This window comes from Pelodiscus sinensis, chromosome 14 (genome assembly GCF_049634645.1).
Source record: "Pelodiscus sinensis isolate JC-2024 chromosome 14, ASM4963464v1, whole genome shotgun sequence".
Taxonomy (NCBI): Eukaryota; Metazoa; Chordata; order Testudines; family Trionychidae; genus Pelodiscus; species Pelodiscus sinensis.
In genome coordinates this window covers 28,339,352-28,353,316 of record NC_134724.1, presented here as the reverse complement: position 1 = coordinate 28,353,316, position 13,965 = coordinate 28,339,352, and the positions used below count along the sequence as shown (strand labels likewise).

General features: G+C 43.2%; 1 protein-coding gene and 1 long non-coding RNA gene across 6 annotated transcripts in view; one reads left to right on the top strand and one right to left on the bottom strand.

Annotated features, from left to right (window-relative positions):
* LOC142818325 (uncharacterized) overlaps nucleotides 1-13,965 on the bottom strand; it is a 49,277-nt gene that overhangs the window by 12,840 nt on the left and 22,472 nt on the right. The gene's annotated exons all lie outside the window — the stretch shown is intronic.
* On the top strand, nucleotides 1,816-12,211 carry LOC142818324 (uncharacterized). The gene is made up of 2 exons (XM_075897313.1): nucleotides 1,816-8,020; nucleotides 9,548-12,211. The coding sequence occupies exon 2, from the start codon at nucleotides 10,702-10,704 to the stop codon at nucleotides 11,695-11,697; it is 996 nt and encodes a 331-aa protein (XP_075753428.1). The 5' UTR covers nucleotides 1,816-8,020; nucleotides 9,548-10,701; the 3' UTR covers nucleotides 11,698-12,211.

Sequence of the window (13,965 nt, the reverse complement as noted above, 5' to 3'; positions counted from 1 at the left end):
CTTGCATATTACCATATACGGCCCAACAGTCACCAAGTGGGGGTCTGTGTCCCAGGGGTTGGGCCGAAACTCTGCAGGTTTCATGCGACCAGATAAGCCCTGCAGTTCTCACGCCAAGGTGACGGGTGGGAGAGTCTAAGGCTATTTTCCCCTTTTCACACCTTCTCTTTTTCTAAAGGCAATGGTATGCAGGAAGGGTGCGGCCGGTTTCTCCCAAGGAGTACTACAGCCCATTATAGCAAGAGCGGCCTGGCCAAATATTTTTACTGGGTGGGCAGTTTTTCTTCTAACAGACTCCACGTAGTACTGCAATACAAATAATGTAATAAGGCACAAAAATCCATAGTAGAATAGGGAACTGAGCCCCTTTCCCAAGTCCTAATCTAGCACCTTCTCTGCTCCTGCCATGTCACCAATCTCAGTTCAAAACTCAAAAGACACAAAGAAAAGCTGTCTCAGCATTTCCATGAAAATCCGAATAGAGCAAAACACTTGCTGAATTTCAACACCAGTTTCATTGATGTGACAAGATCGTATAATGTACTGAATGTGAAAACCTGCAGAACTGCAGATAAATTTTGAATGTGTTTTAATTTTGCATTGATTATTATATACAGGCCTGAAATTCTGTAAGCTTATCAAATGGGCATTTTGTTATGAGAAAAATTGCATGTGACTTTTTCAAAGCCTTTTTCTGCTATACCTTAAAAGCAATAACAGTGAATGTACAGTATCTAACAGTCAAAGACTTTGCTGTCTTCCAGCTACATACTTGTATAAAGAAGTTACTTGGACACCAAACATAAAAAATATGCTGTCTTGTTCAGATGCTTCAAAACATTTTTAAATAAAAAAGTATGTAAAAATGTAAAAAGCAAAGTAAAACAGTAGTTAATACCTTCATTACTATCTGTCAGTGAGTCATATAAAGAAGTAAAGAAGCCCAAGTGAATGAGTGGACAGCTTATACAAATTACTTATACAGTGATAGAAATGTAGCCGTGTTAGTCTGGTGTAGCTGAAGCAAAATACAGGACTATTAAATTTTAAAGACTAACAAGATGGTTTATTAGATGATGAGCTTTTGTGGGCCAGACCCACTTCCTCAGATCAAATAGTGGAAGAAAATAGTCACAACCATATATACCGATATATACAAATTTGATTTGTCCTTTTCATATGTTTTCTTTTTTATTTTTAATTGTATCCTTTGGTATATATGGTTGTGACTATTTTCTTCCACTATTTGATCTGAGGAAGTGGGTCTGGCCCACGAAAGCTCATCATCTAATAAACTGTCTTTAAAGTGCTACATAGTCCTGTATTTTGCTTACTTATACAGTGATTTCCAAACAGGTAAGATATAGCTTAAGCCTTCATATTCCAGCTAGAACTTCTTGGCAATGGCTCCATTGGTATTTTAGGCATTGCAAAATCTTTTAGCCTTTATATTCTCTTGTTAATGTGTTAGTTTGATTGCATTTGATTCTGGGAATGTACTGACCACAATGATACTGACTGAGAACTGTTAGCCAATATCATTATTCTGGCCTATAGAATTCAGCTTTATCTGTGTGCTTTTTTTTTTTAACAGCGTTTGTTTTCTAGGAACTTCAAAAATGAATGGACTTCTTTTTCCTGCCCCAGGCATATCATAGTTTAAAACCAAAACCAAAATGCTGAGCCAGCCTCTGGTTCCAAGACATAATCCGGGGACCTCAGCATAATATTTTCCAGGCTCGTCCCCATAATAAATTACAATTGTAATGATAGTTCTAGTAATACATAGTGACTGAAAAACAGTTTTTTCAGTTTAAGCAATATGGTTTTCATTAACAGTTCACAATATTTCACAATATTTTAGGCCTTATACAGTTTTTAATTGTCTAAATATTTGATACGGTTACTGTTGAATTATATGAAATATCCTCCTTCTTCCTACTTTAAGCTATAAATCTGCATTAGAAATACTATTGCTAGTGAGGGTATTATTTCTTACATGAAATGTCCTATATATAAATTAAAGAAACAGCAACACCATTGTATTTGAGAAGCCATAAGATCCCAAATACATTCTGACTGTTAAAATTCAGGAATATTTACTTACCAGTTCCTATGCTAGCCAATTGTCTTGTGTTTAACCCAAAGAAATGAACAAAAATAAAGCAAGAAGGATCCTTATTAGGTCTAACTGGGGGAATATTATTTTTAAAAGTGTTGTTAGCTGGCATTGCATTTATTCAAGAATACGGTTAATGAATAGTTGCTAGGATCTCAGCCTTGCCATGTTCTGTCTGCAGCCCAGACCCTGCAATGAGTTCCATGTGAGAGGACCCTTGCTCTCTGCACACAGTCCTGACAAGACTGGGGCCTTAATGGCAACAACTGATAGCATGCTGACTCAGTGGTGCAAAATGTAAATCTGTATCTAAAGCAGCTATCAAAATGAGTCTTAAATCAAGGGTCTGTCATTTTGTGGCACACACTTTGAATTAATAAGTAATTGTTTTAATATAATTTGGGCCTAAGACATAGAAAAATTAGGTGATGGTTTCTTTAACAAAGAACATGCTGACCTTTACCTAATGTATTTTGTACAGAATTAAACAGAATAAATCTTAGTACATCTGCTTGTATGTGCTCAAGCACTGTCTCTGTTATCACAAGGTATGCATAGGAAATTGGAAGTATTTGCTCTCAGATTGAATTCTGGTGCCATCCACTGCTGAGAATGCAGAATTGCAACACAAGCCCCTGGTTTTCAGACTTGAACATGAAAAAGATTCCACTCTTTATTGATGATTCCTGCCTGCTAATTCCTCCCCCCTCGCCCCCTCGCCATAGTTTCTGTGAGCACCAGTTATACATTAAGGCCACATTGTGCCTAGACGCTGTGCAAAGACAGCTCCTACCTCAAAGAACTTGCAATATAAATACAAGACAAGAGACAACGTACATAGATAAAGAAAGACCAGTGGAAAAACAAGGCAACAATAATACAGTATTGGTCAGCATGACAGACTAGTGCATCCCAATAGCCCAACTGTTAAGTTTTTTCTTGTTCAGGGCTTTATCTGGTTCATTGGTTGGCATCAAGGTACAGGAGAGTTTTAGGGTTTGTTTAAACGGGGATAATGCGTTAGTTTATGGATATTTACAGGAGTAACCCCAAATGCAAGAAGCTGTCTGGGAGAAAGCACAAAGGAGCTTGTTTGAAAATATAAGTGAGTGATAGAGGCTGGCATTGTGGCCTAATCATAGGCAGAAGTTGACGTCTGGGCAGCATAGAAGAGATATGGCTAGGCTGTGAAGAAAAGTAACTTCTATTTGATGTACTAGAGAAGAGGGGCCCAGTGGAGGGATCCAAAGAAAGGAGTGACAAGGTCAAAATGACAGGCTAGGAAAATGACCTTTGCTGCTGCTTTCTAAATGGGTCTGGGCAGAGCAAGATTGCATTTGCCAAGGCTAGAGAACAGGATATTGTATTCAAGGCATGAGATAATGAGAGTGTAGATGTGAGTTTTAGCTGTGTGGATGGAGAAAAGGCCATATGTTAGAGATGTTATTCAGACAAATCTTCAAACTTAGATATAGCCTCGATGTGAGGATCTAGAGAAGCTGGCCTTCAGGTTACTGGCCTCTGACATAGGCAAGAATGTGGTGGTGTCCAAAATGTTTGAGAAACAAGAAAGCAAGGAGCAAAGATATGTCGCTTTATTCTAGCTATAGTGGTCTTGAGATCAATGACTAACTATCTGTGAGGAGCAGTCCAAGAGCCAAGGTGAGCTTTTAATTTGGCAGGAGGAGACTCGTCTGGAGTAGATAAGTAGGTTTGTGAATCACCAGAATGGATATTGTAGTTCAATATGTGTTTGTGAATGATATTATCCAAAGGTCAGATGCAGAGAGAGAAAGGAAAAGAACCAAAAACAGAGTCCTGAGGAATCCTCCCAGAAAGCTGGAAGAGGGATGAGGAGGATCCTCCAAAGGTCACTCTGAAGAAGTGATTACAGAGGCAGGAGAGGACAGAGTCACAGAAGCAAAGAGAGGATAAGATTTCAAGAACATGGTCAGTGCAGTCAAAGAAGACTTGAGGGGTCAAGGAGGATTAGGATAAAATACTGGCTCAGACTAGGTCTACACTACAGAGCTTTTGCCATTTTTGTGCAAAAACTCATAGAGCATCCACAAGCGCATTTTTGCACAAGTAAAACGAAAGAACGGAGGGGTTTTTCCGGTGTAGGTATTCCTCTGGACAGAGAACAGGGGTTTTTTGCTCAAAAAGAGGCAATCGAAAAAAGTACAGGGTGCCCTAGTAGCCATCCTGTAAATAACAATCAGAGTTTCCTTTCCAGAGAGTGTCCATGCAGTCTGGATGCTCTCTTGTGCAAAAGTGCGTCATTTTTTCCATGCGCTTTTGTAGTGTGGATGCACTCTTGTGCAAGAAGTTTTTGCAGAAGATCTCTTCCATAAAAAACTTCTTGCACAAGAAGCCTGCAGTGTAGACATAGCCTCAGAGATTTGGCAAAGAAAAGGTTGTTAGAGACTTTGATGAGAGTTGTTTCAATTGCATAAGAAGAATAGAAGTCAGTGAGGAGAGGATTTAGGATAAACCTGGAACAGAGCAACTCCAGAAAGCAATTGTAGGCAGAGAATGAACTGACTTTAGAGATGGAGGGTAAATAATTAGAGAGGCAAGTGGGGCCAAGAACGTTTTGTGCTTTTTTTAAAGATGGGAGAGACTAAAACATGTTTGTTTTTGAGGGGAAAGCCAGAGAGGAGTGAGAGTTAAGGAAAACAGTAAAAGAGGGGTTGATAGAAGAGACCAGGGAGATCAGGAGATGGGATGAAGTCATTTGGGCAAGTGGAAGGGATAGAAGAGAAGAGCAGATTAAAAATTGACATGTATTATGAGGGAGAAAGAGAGGTGACCAGAGGTGCTAGACAAGGTGTCAAAGTATTTTGTCAGTTCTCTCTGGGAAGAAATTTACAAGATCCTGTGCTAAGAGAGAAACAAGGCAGAAGAGAAAGAGTTTAAGGAGTGAGTCAAAGGAGCTGGAATTGCAGGCGGGAGTTTAAAAGTTTGAAGAAATACAGTTGTTTAGGTAGAAAGATGGCAGAAGCGGAGGAAGAAAGAACAAATGTGTAATAGAGAAATCCTGGTCATACGATTTCTGCCAAAGCCCCTCTAGCATGAGATGAGGGACCAAGAAAGCAAATATTGGGGATGAGTTGGGGCTAGGAGTAGGCAGGACAGACCTTGTTATGGGGCAAAGGAGCAAAAAAGTCAAGGGGAGAGGAGAATGAAACATGTTGAGCATCAATAACCATGTTTGTGGAAGAAAGCAATGATAGGGACAGAAAGGACAGGACAGAGAAGAAGAAAGATAACAAATGTTGATGGCTGGAAGATATGGATAGGTCAAGTGACTGGGCATGAGATGGGGGGGCTAATAGGCAATGCTGAAGGAGGCCAAATAATAATCAAAGAAGTGGGAATGCTCTCGGAGATGAGAGATCAGTTGTTGGTAACGATCAAGTCAAGTGAACAACCCTTGCGGTGAGTGGGAAAGTGGAACAAGGGCTGCTAGTCAAATGAAGAGGTGAGGGCCAGGAAACAGGGAGCTAAGAGGTTGGATTTGTCATCAACATGGAAGAAGTCACTGATAGTGATTGTGGGAGACAAAGTGAGCAGGAGTTGAAATCAGAGAGGAAGGCTGATGGGGAGGAATTTGGTGGATGGTAGATGACTTCAGTGCTGAGGAGGAGGGGAGAGGTGAGACGAGAAGAGTTGGAAGTAGTTCTTTATAAATAAGAGATGGGAAGGATTAGAGAGGAGACCTTGGAATTGGCAGGAATGAGAGAGGCAATGCTTGACTCCACCACTGTTGTTTGAATCACAGCGGGGAATATAAGAGAAAGGCTTCTCTTGGAGAGGGCAGCTGCTGAGGCAGTATAAGAAGAATGATGAGGGACGAGCTGGATGGAGTGAGATGAAGAGGTCATGGACGACAGATATTTTTAAAGATAAAATGGGGGTTTCAGAGACAGCTGAAGAAGGGGAAAAGGGAAGGAAGGTGATGGAAATGAGGTTATGAATAGTGGCATGAGAAAGGTGAAGGTGGTGGCGTGAATGGTTGTGGGAAGTGGAGAGGGTGAGGATGGAGAGAGGGTCAAGGTTGTATCAAAAGTTAACAAGGGAGAAGAAAAAGGAAGGAATAGATGTGGGACATGGACAGATGTTAAAATGCGGAAGGGGAAGGGTATGGTAGATGGCCAAAAGAAGTGGCTGGCGGGGTGTGTTGGAGCTCATTGCTTCACTTCTCTAAGTATTCTCTGCTATAGATTAAAAAAATGTTATTTTACTATGGGTTAACATGCATTAGGTATTGTGCTACAAAGTTCTAGTGGAGACAAGGCACAGTAGTTTTACAATATCAACCACAGGCAGGGAAGACCCAGGCCAAGCTTCATAGCTAACTTTGTCTAGATAGTTACTGTGATGTTTCATTATTTTAGAGGAATGAGTGGGAAACAACTTCTTACTGAATGTAAAGACTTTTCCTGAAAAATCCACAAACGTCATCTTCACAAAATGAATTACTTGGATGAAAAATATTTGTATTGCTGGGATTAAAACAATGTACAGAGTGACAATCATGTGGCCATTCAAGTGTGCAAATAATGGAGGAAGTTTTCTCTTCTAATGTTTATTTATATGGTAGGTGATTATTAACAACAAAACAGGCACACGGCATTTATAATCCAAAGATAGATCTACACCACATAGTGAGACACCCATTTCCTACAGTGAGGTCAACCCAAAACTTGTCACTGATTTTTGCACCCTCTTAATCTTCCTGTTTATTCTGTGCTTCATTAAAGTCAATCTCTTCTGGACAGACTGTCACTCAGGCTTGGCTTGTCCTGCTGACTGCTCTCTCCAGAGAGCACCCTTCATCCTGATAAATGGTCTATTAGCAGACCCACATGACTGAAAGAGGCATGCTCCTGAAGCTAAATAGATTACAAGCCTGTTTGCTCCAAACTGTCTCAATAGAAGGTAATAAGCATGATCATTAAAGTGGGTTTTAGTACTAGAGGAGGCTTTTTCCTAATGACAGGATTAAAACATACTGTTAATTTATAATGTGCAACAGAGTACTACAGATTAGTATTAATAAATGCATGAAGGAAATACATTCAGAGTTAATTAGTATAGTGGCACTTAGCATCCATTGTATTACTTACAAGATAGGTCAGGTCAGGTTAGGGGCCCTCACATTTTTTCATAGTGTGAACTATATGTTAAAACAGAAATTACCTTGTACACAGTTAAGATACCTTGGTATCCTGGAGCAACTACAGCAATTGTAGGCATGGAAAAGAGGTGGTTGAAAAATATAGAATTTATTTGTAATGTACTTTTACAGCTGCAGAGGAGGCGTTGGATGGAGCCAGTGTGATATGACTGACAAATCCACGCTGGCCACCTGCAGCTGTAGTATGGGTCACAATTTGGGAACACCCTAATTTAGCTGGAACTCCAGTGGTGTCATTTGTGGCATTTAAAGGGTATTAAGTTAAAAAGAAAAGTAATATTTAGTAATTAATCAAATATGTGTTCACTCTGCCATGCACTGTGGTAACTAAATACAAGTGTTTGATTCAGTCCTGTTACTCTAGAGAGGAGAATTGGGGCTCTGCCTCCTACCACTTTACCCAGAGCAGTTCTGATGTGAGCCAGGAGTGCTGTGAGCAGCTGCTGTCTCTTCCCTGCTGCAGCTGTTCCTCAGTCACTGTGCTAGCTTCGTGCTGCACTACAGAGGAGGGATGAGAGTAGCTCTTGCTGCTTCATTGCCTCCTTCCCTGCCAGGATGTGGAAGCCCAGAAAAAACAAGACAGGCACTGACCTGGCTCTGCTTGACTTTAGGGGAACTTCTAACAAGTGATATTGGTCTCCTCCCAAACTGTCCCAAGAGATGATGGAAAAAAGGATAAGCTGGGAACCAACAACCAGGTACAGCTCCCCAATATTCTACTCCAGTTCCAGAGCTGTTTAGAGCAACTTAGGTGCTGCGTAGGGTTGCCAGGTATCCGGTACTGACCTGGACAGTCCAGTACTTTCACCTCCTGTCTAGTAAAAAAAAAAAAATCAGAAAATACCGGACACCTGAAATGCTTGATATTTTCTGATTTTTTTTTCCCTGCCAGGAGGCGAAAATAACGGACTGTCTGGGTCTATACCAGACACCTAGGGTTGCCAGGTGTCCGGTATTCTACTGGACCGTCCAGTATTTGCGTTCTTTGTCCGGTAAAAAAAAAATCAGAGAATACCGGACATGTGCAATGTCCAGTATTCTGATTTTTCCGGCTGCACACCGGACGGAAGCCTAGCGTGGGATGGGGGAGTGGCTGGAAGGCAGGGCCATGATCGGCACTAGGAGCCTGTGATTGCGCAGAAACCTGGCGGGGGCAGAGGGAATCCCAGTTGGGAGGCGGGGCTGAGATCGCTGCTCTGGGCACTTCAGAAGCCTAGCCGGGAGTCCCAGCCACCACCCCCACCCCCCCGTCCCTGCGAGGCTTCTGAAGTGCCCAGAGCGCTACCAGGTGGGGAGTCCCAGCTGGGAGGCGGGGCCACGATTACTGTTCTGGGCACTTCAGAAGCCTTGCAGGGAGGGGGGGGAGTGGCTGGGACAGCTGGGCTAGTTGCAGCTGGGCAGGGGGTGCAGGAGGATTGCCCTTTCTCTTTTCCTATAAGGAGCATCCAGAGCCAAGTCAGACCCACTCCCAGAAAACTCCTTCTGTTGCCGAAGCTCCATTCTCTGCCCCATTGCTCCTCAGCTGTGGGGAGAGGGGTCACTGTATGGGGAGCTGTTCCCCTGTCTGCTCAACTCCCATACATTTGGGCCCTCCCATACCCAGTTCCCAAGCCAAATCCAATCCCGTCTACTTGAATCCACCTATACTCAGACCCCATTGAGCCCCACCTCGTGCTCCCCGATTTCCCCACAGAATCCCAACCCCCTGCATCTAGGACATTCCCCACATTCAAACCCCCAAGCAAATAATATCCACCCCTTTCACCTGTGCAAATCTCATGAACCCCTTGCACCTAGAACTCCATACCACTAAGCCCCACCCGGCTACATTCCAACCCCATCAAGCCCCATTTCCTCAGCTCCCAGAGCCTCCCCCTAGTGTGCCGCAACCACCTTCACCTGGACCCTCCTGTATGGTCCCAAGTGCCTCTGCACCTGGACTTCCACGAGCCACCTGCACCCAGATTTGCCCCCTCCCCCACACACACAGAATCTTCTCGCCATCTACTTGGATCACCCTACAGGAAGCCCCTCCACACTTGTCTCTTACTGGGCTAAGCCTGCATGCCCACACGGGGCGGCTAGGCCCTAGCACAGTGGTAGGCAACCTGTGGCCCGAGGGCCACATGTGGTCTAGTGGGGTTCTATATGTGTGGCCTGTGAGACATTTTGTTTACCGTAGCCCATGTGCAGGGTTGCCAAATTACTCTGTTTTTTGCCCGCAGAGGTTTTTTTTCCTACCAGATTACTAAAGTGACATGCACATAAAGCAAAGGCATGTGAAGTGAGATGCGTGCTGATTGCACACAACACTGGCTGCGATAGCGCAGTGCTCCCTCTGCATCCAGTCAGAACGCTGCTATGGTTCAGTTGTCACATCCCACAAATTCTAGGTAAGTGCAGTTAAAACTACCCTATCCCAGAAAATGTCTTGGTTATGACAATCTTGAGGGCCACTCATGCAGTTCACTTACTATCTTAGGTTGCCCATCGCTGCCCTAGGATGTTTCTGGGGCAAGCCAAGTCAATATGCTCTATCAAGGTGAGGAGCAGCCTCATTGCGAAGTCTGTGTCCAAGGGGAGGGCTGCAGGGTGGTCTCCCACCCTGTAAATAGCCTGCAGTCCCCACTGACATGCTGGAGCTTCCACATTTATTTATCTTACTATAGATTTTAGAAATGTTCATCTGTCTGTCAGACCATCTGTGAGTCCATTTGTTTAAGAACTCCTCCTAAACAGTAAGAGGAAGGACACCAAATTTGGTAGGCAGCTTCCTCTTATCCAAAATTAAAGCAAGATCAGGGGTTGATTGTGCCAGAAAAAATTTGATTGTTTTTCATAAAATGGAAAAGGAGGGGGCTGGCTGTTGTACTACAGAATGACTGAAAGAGGCCAGAGATGGGGCCTGGAATAGCTATAATCCTATTGTGCAAGCAGGGGGCACGGGTGGAGAAAGGGAAAGCCATCTACTATATATTTCAGAGAGTTTGTCTATTCGTGTTGTCTGTCTGTCTCTCAGCTGGGGGACATGCACCCCTCCCCAAGCTGTGTCTGCTGCAGTGGCCAAGGACAGGCGCTTTTCACATGGTCCCAAGATGCTGTGGTGAGAGAGGGCTGCAGTTGTTCTCTCTCTTGGGGGCAGCCTGCATGCAGAGAGCAGCAGCGGTGCAGGATCCAGCTAACAGAGCTGTAAACAGCGGAGTTTGAGGGGGAGTTTGTAAGGAGAGTTTGGATTGTGGGACTCGTTTAGGGTTGGGTTTTTTTGCCATAGGGAGGTATTTTGGTTTGTTTTTCTTTTGGCCGGACTAGCAGGATTTAGGTGAGAAGGCTGTTTAACACAGAGATAGCAGTGGCCATAACCCAAGCAGTGGAGGACACAATGAGACTGAGTGGATATGGCAGCTGTGATATGTATATGATTCTGGAGGGGGTACCTGAAAGGAGTTTTGTTTGTATGAAGTGTTGCCTAACAGAACTGATGGAAGAAAAGATCCGAGGATTAGAAATGCAGGTGGAAACTCTGGTCAAGTTTAGAAGGGGATTCGAGCAGATGATGGAGCAAAGGCATGTGGTGGCTGAAGGGAAAAGTTTAGACATGCAGACTGAAGCAGGATCAAAGGCCTCTGAGGGGGGACTGCTGAGCGAAGAAAATGGACAGTGGAAGCATGTGACTATGAGAACCAGGCAGAGGAAAAGATGGGCCAGTGAAGGAGAAATAGAGCTCAAGAACAGGCATGCGGAGTTGGAGAATGGAGAAGGGATACAGCAGGTGGCCACTGAAGGTGGAAAGGCAAGGAAGAAGAGAAGAGTGGCGAGTCCCATACATAAAGGGGAAGAGTCGATGGAGACAACACCAATAATGAGCACCAGGAGGATACAGGACGGGTTGAAGAAGATTACAAGGGAAGATAGGAATGGAAAGAACTTGCAGCCAGAGGAAACAAGGGATAGACCAGAGAATCGCACTGTCACCAGGAAAAGGCAGGTCTATGTGATTTGGGACTCCTTATTGAGAAGAATAGACAGGCCTGTAACCAGAGCTGATCCAGAGAACAGAAGGGTGTGCTGTCTGCCAGGTGCTAAGATACGGGATGTGGAACTAAAGTTGAAGAGGATCCTAAAGGGAGCGGGAAAGAATCCATTGATCATCCTTCATGTAGGAACAAATGATACGGCTAGATTCTCGCTGGAACGAATCAAGGGAGACTATGCCAGGTTGGGGAGGACGCTTAAGGAAATGGAGGCTCAGGTGATTTTCAGTGGTATTCTGCCTGTTCCTAGAGAAGGGCAACAAAGGTGTAATAGGATTATGATGCTCAATAGTTGGCTCAGGCAGAGGTGCTATAAGGAGGGCTTTGGGATGTATGGCCACTGAGAGGCATTCACGGACAGAGGACTGTTCTCTCGGGATGGACTTCACCTAAGTAGGGAAGGAAACACACTTCTAGGATGGAGGCTGGCACAACTGATTAAGAGAGCTTTAAACCAGGAATCTGGGGGAGATGGTTGGGAGATGTCCAGGTAATCTCTACACTGGATTTTAGCATTGAGAGGGAGGAAAAGGAAGTAAGAAAGGATATAGCCGGGGGTAGGAGAATAGACATAACAAGGAAGGGAAGAGTGGATACTAGTCTAGTAGGTTATATTGGAGGTACAATGTCCATGCCAAATGGGGTAAAGAATGTGAGTGAGGTGAAACAGCAAAAATTAAGATGTTTGTACACCAATGCGAGGAGCCTAGGTAACAAAATGGAGGAACTAGAGCTACTGGTCCAGGAAGTGAAACCAGATATTATAGGAATAACAGAAACATGGTGGAATACTAGGTATGACTGGAGTACAGGTATTGAAGGGTATGTGTTGTTTAGGAAAGACAGAAATAAAGGTAAAGATGGTGGAGTCGCATTGTATATCAATGATGAGGTAGATTGCAAAGAATTAAAAAGTGAAGAAATGGAGAAGACAGTCTGTCTGAGCAAAAATTACATTTGGGAAGAAAACTATTAGATCCTCCCCTGGGATAGTGCTTGGGGTGTGCTATAGACCACCAGGATCTAATTTAGATATGGATAGAGACCTCTTTAATGTTTTTAAAGAAGTAAATACTAACGGAAACTGTGTAATCATTGGAGAATTCAACTTTCCAGATATAGACTGGAAACAAATACTGGTAATAATAATAGGGCTCAGATTTTCCTAGATGTGATTGCTGATGAATTCCTTCATCAAGTAGCTGTTGAACCAACAAGGGGGGAAGCCATTTTAGATTTGGTTTTGGTGAGTAGCAAGGACCTCATAGAAGAAATGTTGTAGGGGACAACCTTGGCTCGAGTGATCATGAGCTAATTCAGTTCAAACTAAATAGAAGGATAAACAAAAATAAATCTGAGACTAGGATTTTTTATTTCAAAAGAGCTAATTTTAATAAATTAAGGAAATTAGTTAGGGAAGTGAATTGGACTAAAGAATTTATGGACCTAAAAGTGGAGGAGGCCTGGGATTATTTTAAGTTAAGTTGCAGAAGCTATCAGAAGCCTGTATCCCAAGAAAGAGGAAAAAATGTATAGGTAGGTGTTTTAGACCAAGTTGGATGAGCAAGCATCTCAGGGAGGTGATTAAGAAAAAGCAGAAAGCATATAAGGAGTGGAAGATGGGAGGGATCAGCAAAGAAAGCTCCCTGATTGGCCTGGCGGCAGGAGGAGTGCACAGTTTCCTCCGCCCTACCCCTGCCCCGTGAGGAGTGCGTGGCACTTAGAAGCAGTGCGCTCCTGGCAGGGCAGGAGGCTTCACATGCTCCACCGCCATCAGGCCCTGATTGGCCTGGGGGTGGAGGAGCACAGGAAGTCTCCTCCCACTACCAGGAGCCTGGGTACTTAGTGGGATGGGGGGGGCAAAGAGGCTCCTCCACCCCCAGACCAATCATGGTCTGGGGGTGCAGAAGCCACCTAGCTCCGCCCCTTTCATTTGAGGCGCCACCTCTTCTAGTGTGGCCCCGGACTACTTCAAAAATTTTTGAAGCGACCCCTGGTAAAAAATTGCCTATCCCTGCAGTAGATTGACATTGTGTACATTAAGGGTAACCAAGTTAGCCAGCATAATTTCACACTCCTGATAAAGCATGGCAATATTATTATATTCAAACAGACTGAGTGGTAAATGGAGTCCCCCACTGACCTCTGGCTTTTTCATATTGTATTTTTATTATCAATTTTCCCTAGTTTTTGCTCTTAGTCTTGAAGGGGATAAGATTCATGTTTCATCCAAAGAATTATAAATTTGTTGTTTTATTGTATTACATTTATTCAGTATACATGACCAATGTAACATTTATACTCAGATTATACACATTTGAAAATACCATATTAGAAAACTCCATACTGTATAGATACTTACTGAAAATGTCATTAATTGCATGTTATTCCATTTCTAAATGTTTAAGCATCCCAACTACTGCAGTCATTTACAGTTAGGTTACCTTCAAAATCAAAAGTCTATAAACTTTCTTTTTCTAATAAAAGCTTAAATTTTGCAGCACTTTGAAAACACCTCTGTGATGCTTGCTGGACATGTGACTAGAGCTGTTGAAAAAATGTAAATAATCTGCTGCGATCTGTGTTGAAATTAATTAAAATTTAAACCTTCT

Bases quoted from the DNA above. Each gene is read 5' to 3' on its own strand.
- LOC142818324 (XM_075897313.1), top strand. From the start codon at position 10,702: ATGAGACTGAGTGGATATGGCAGCTGTGATATGTATATGATTCTGGAG.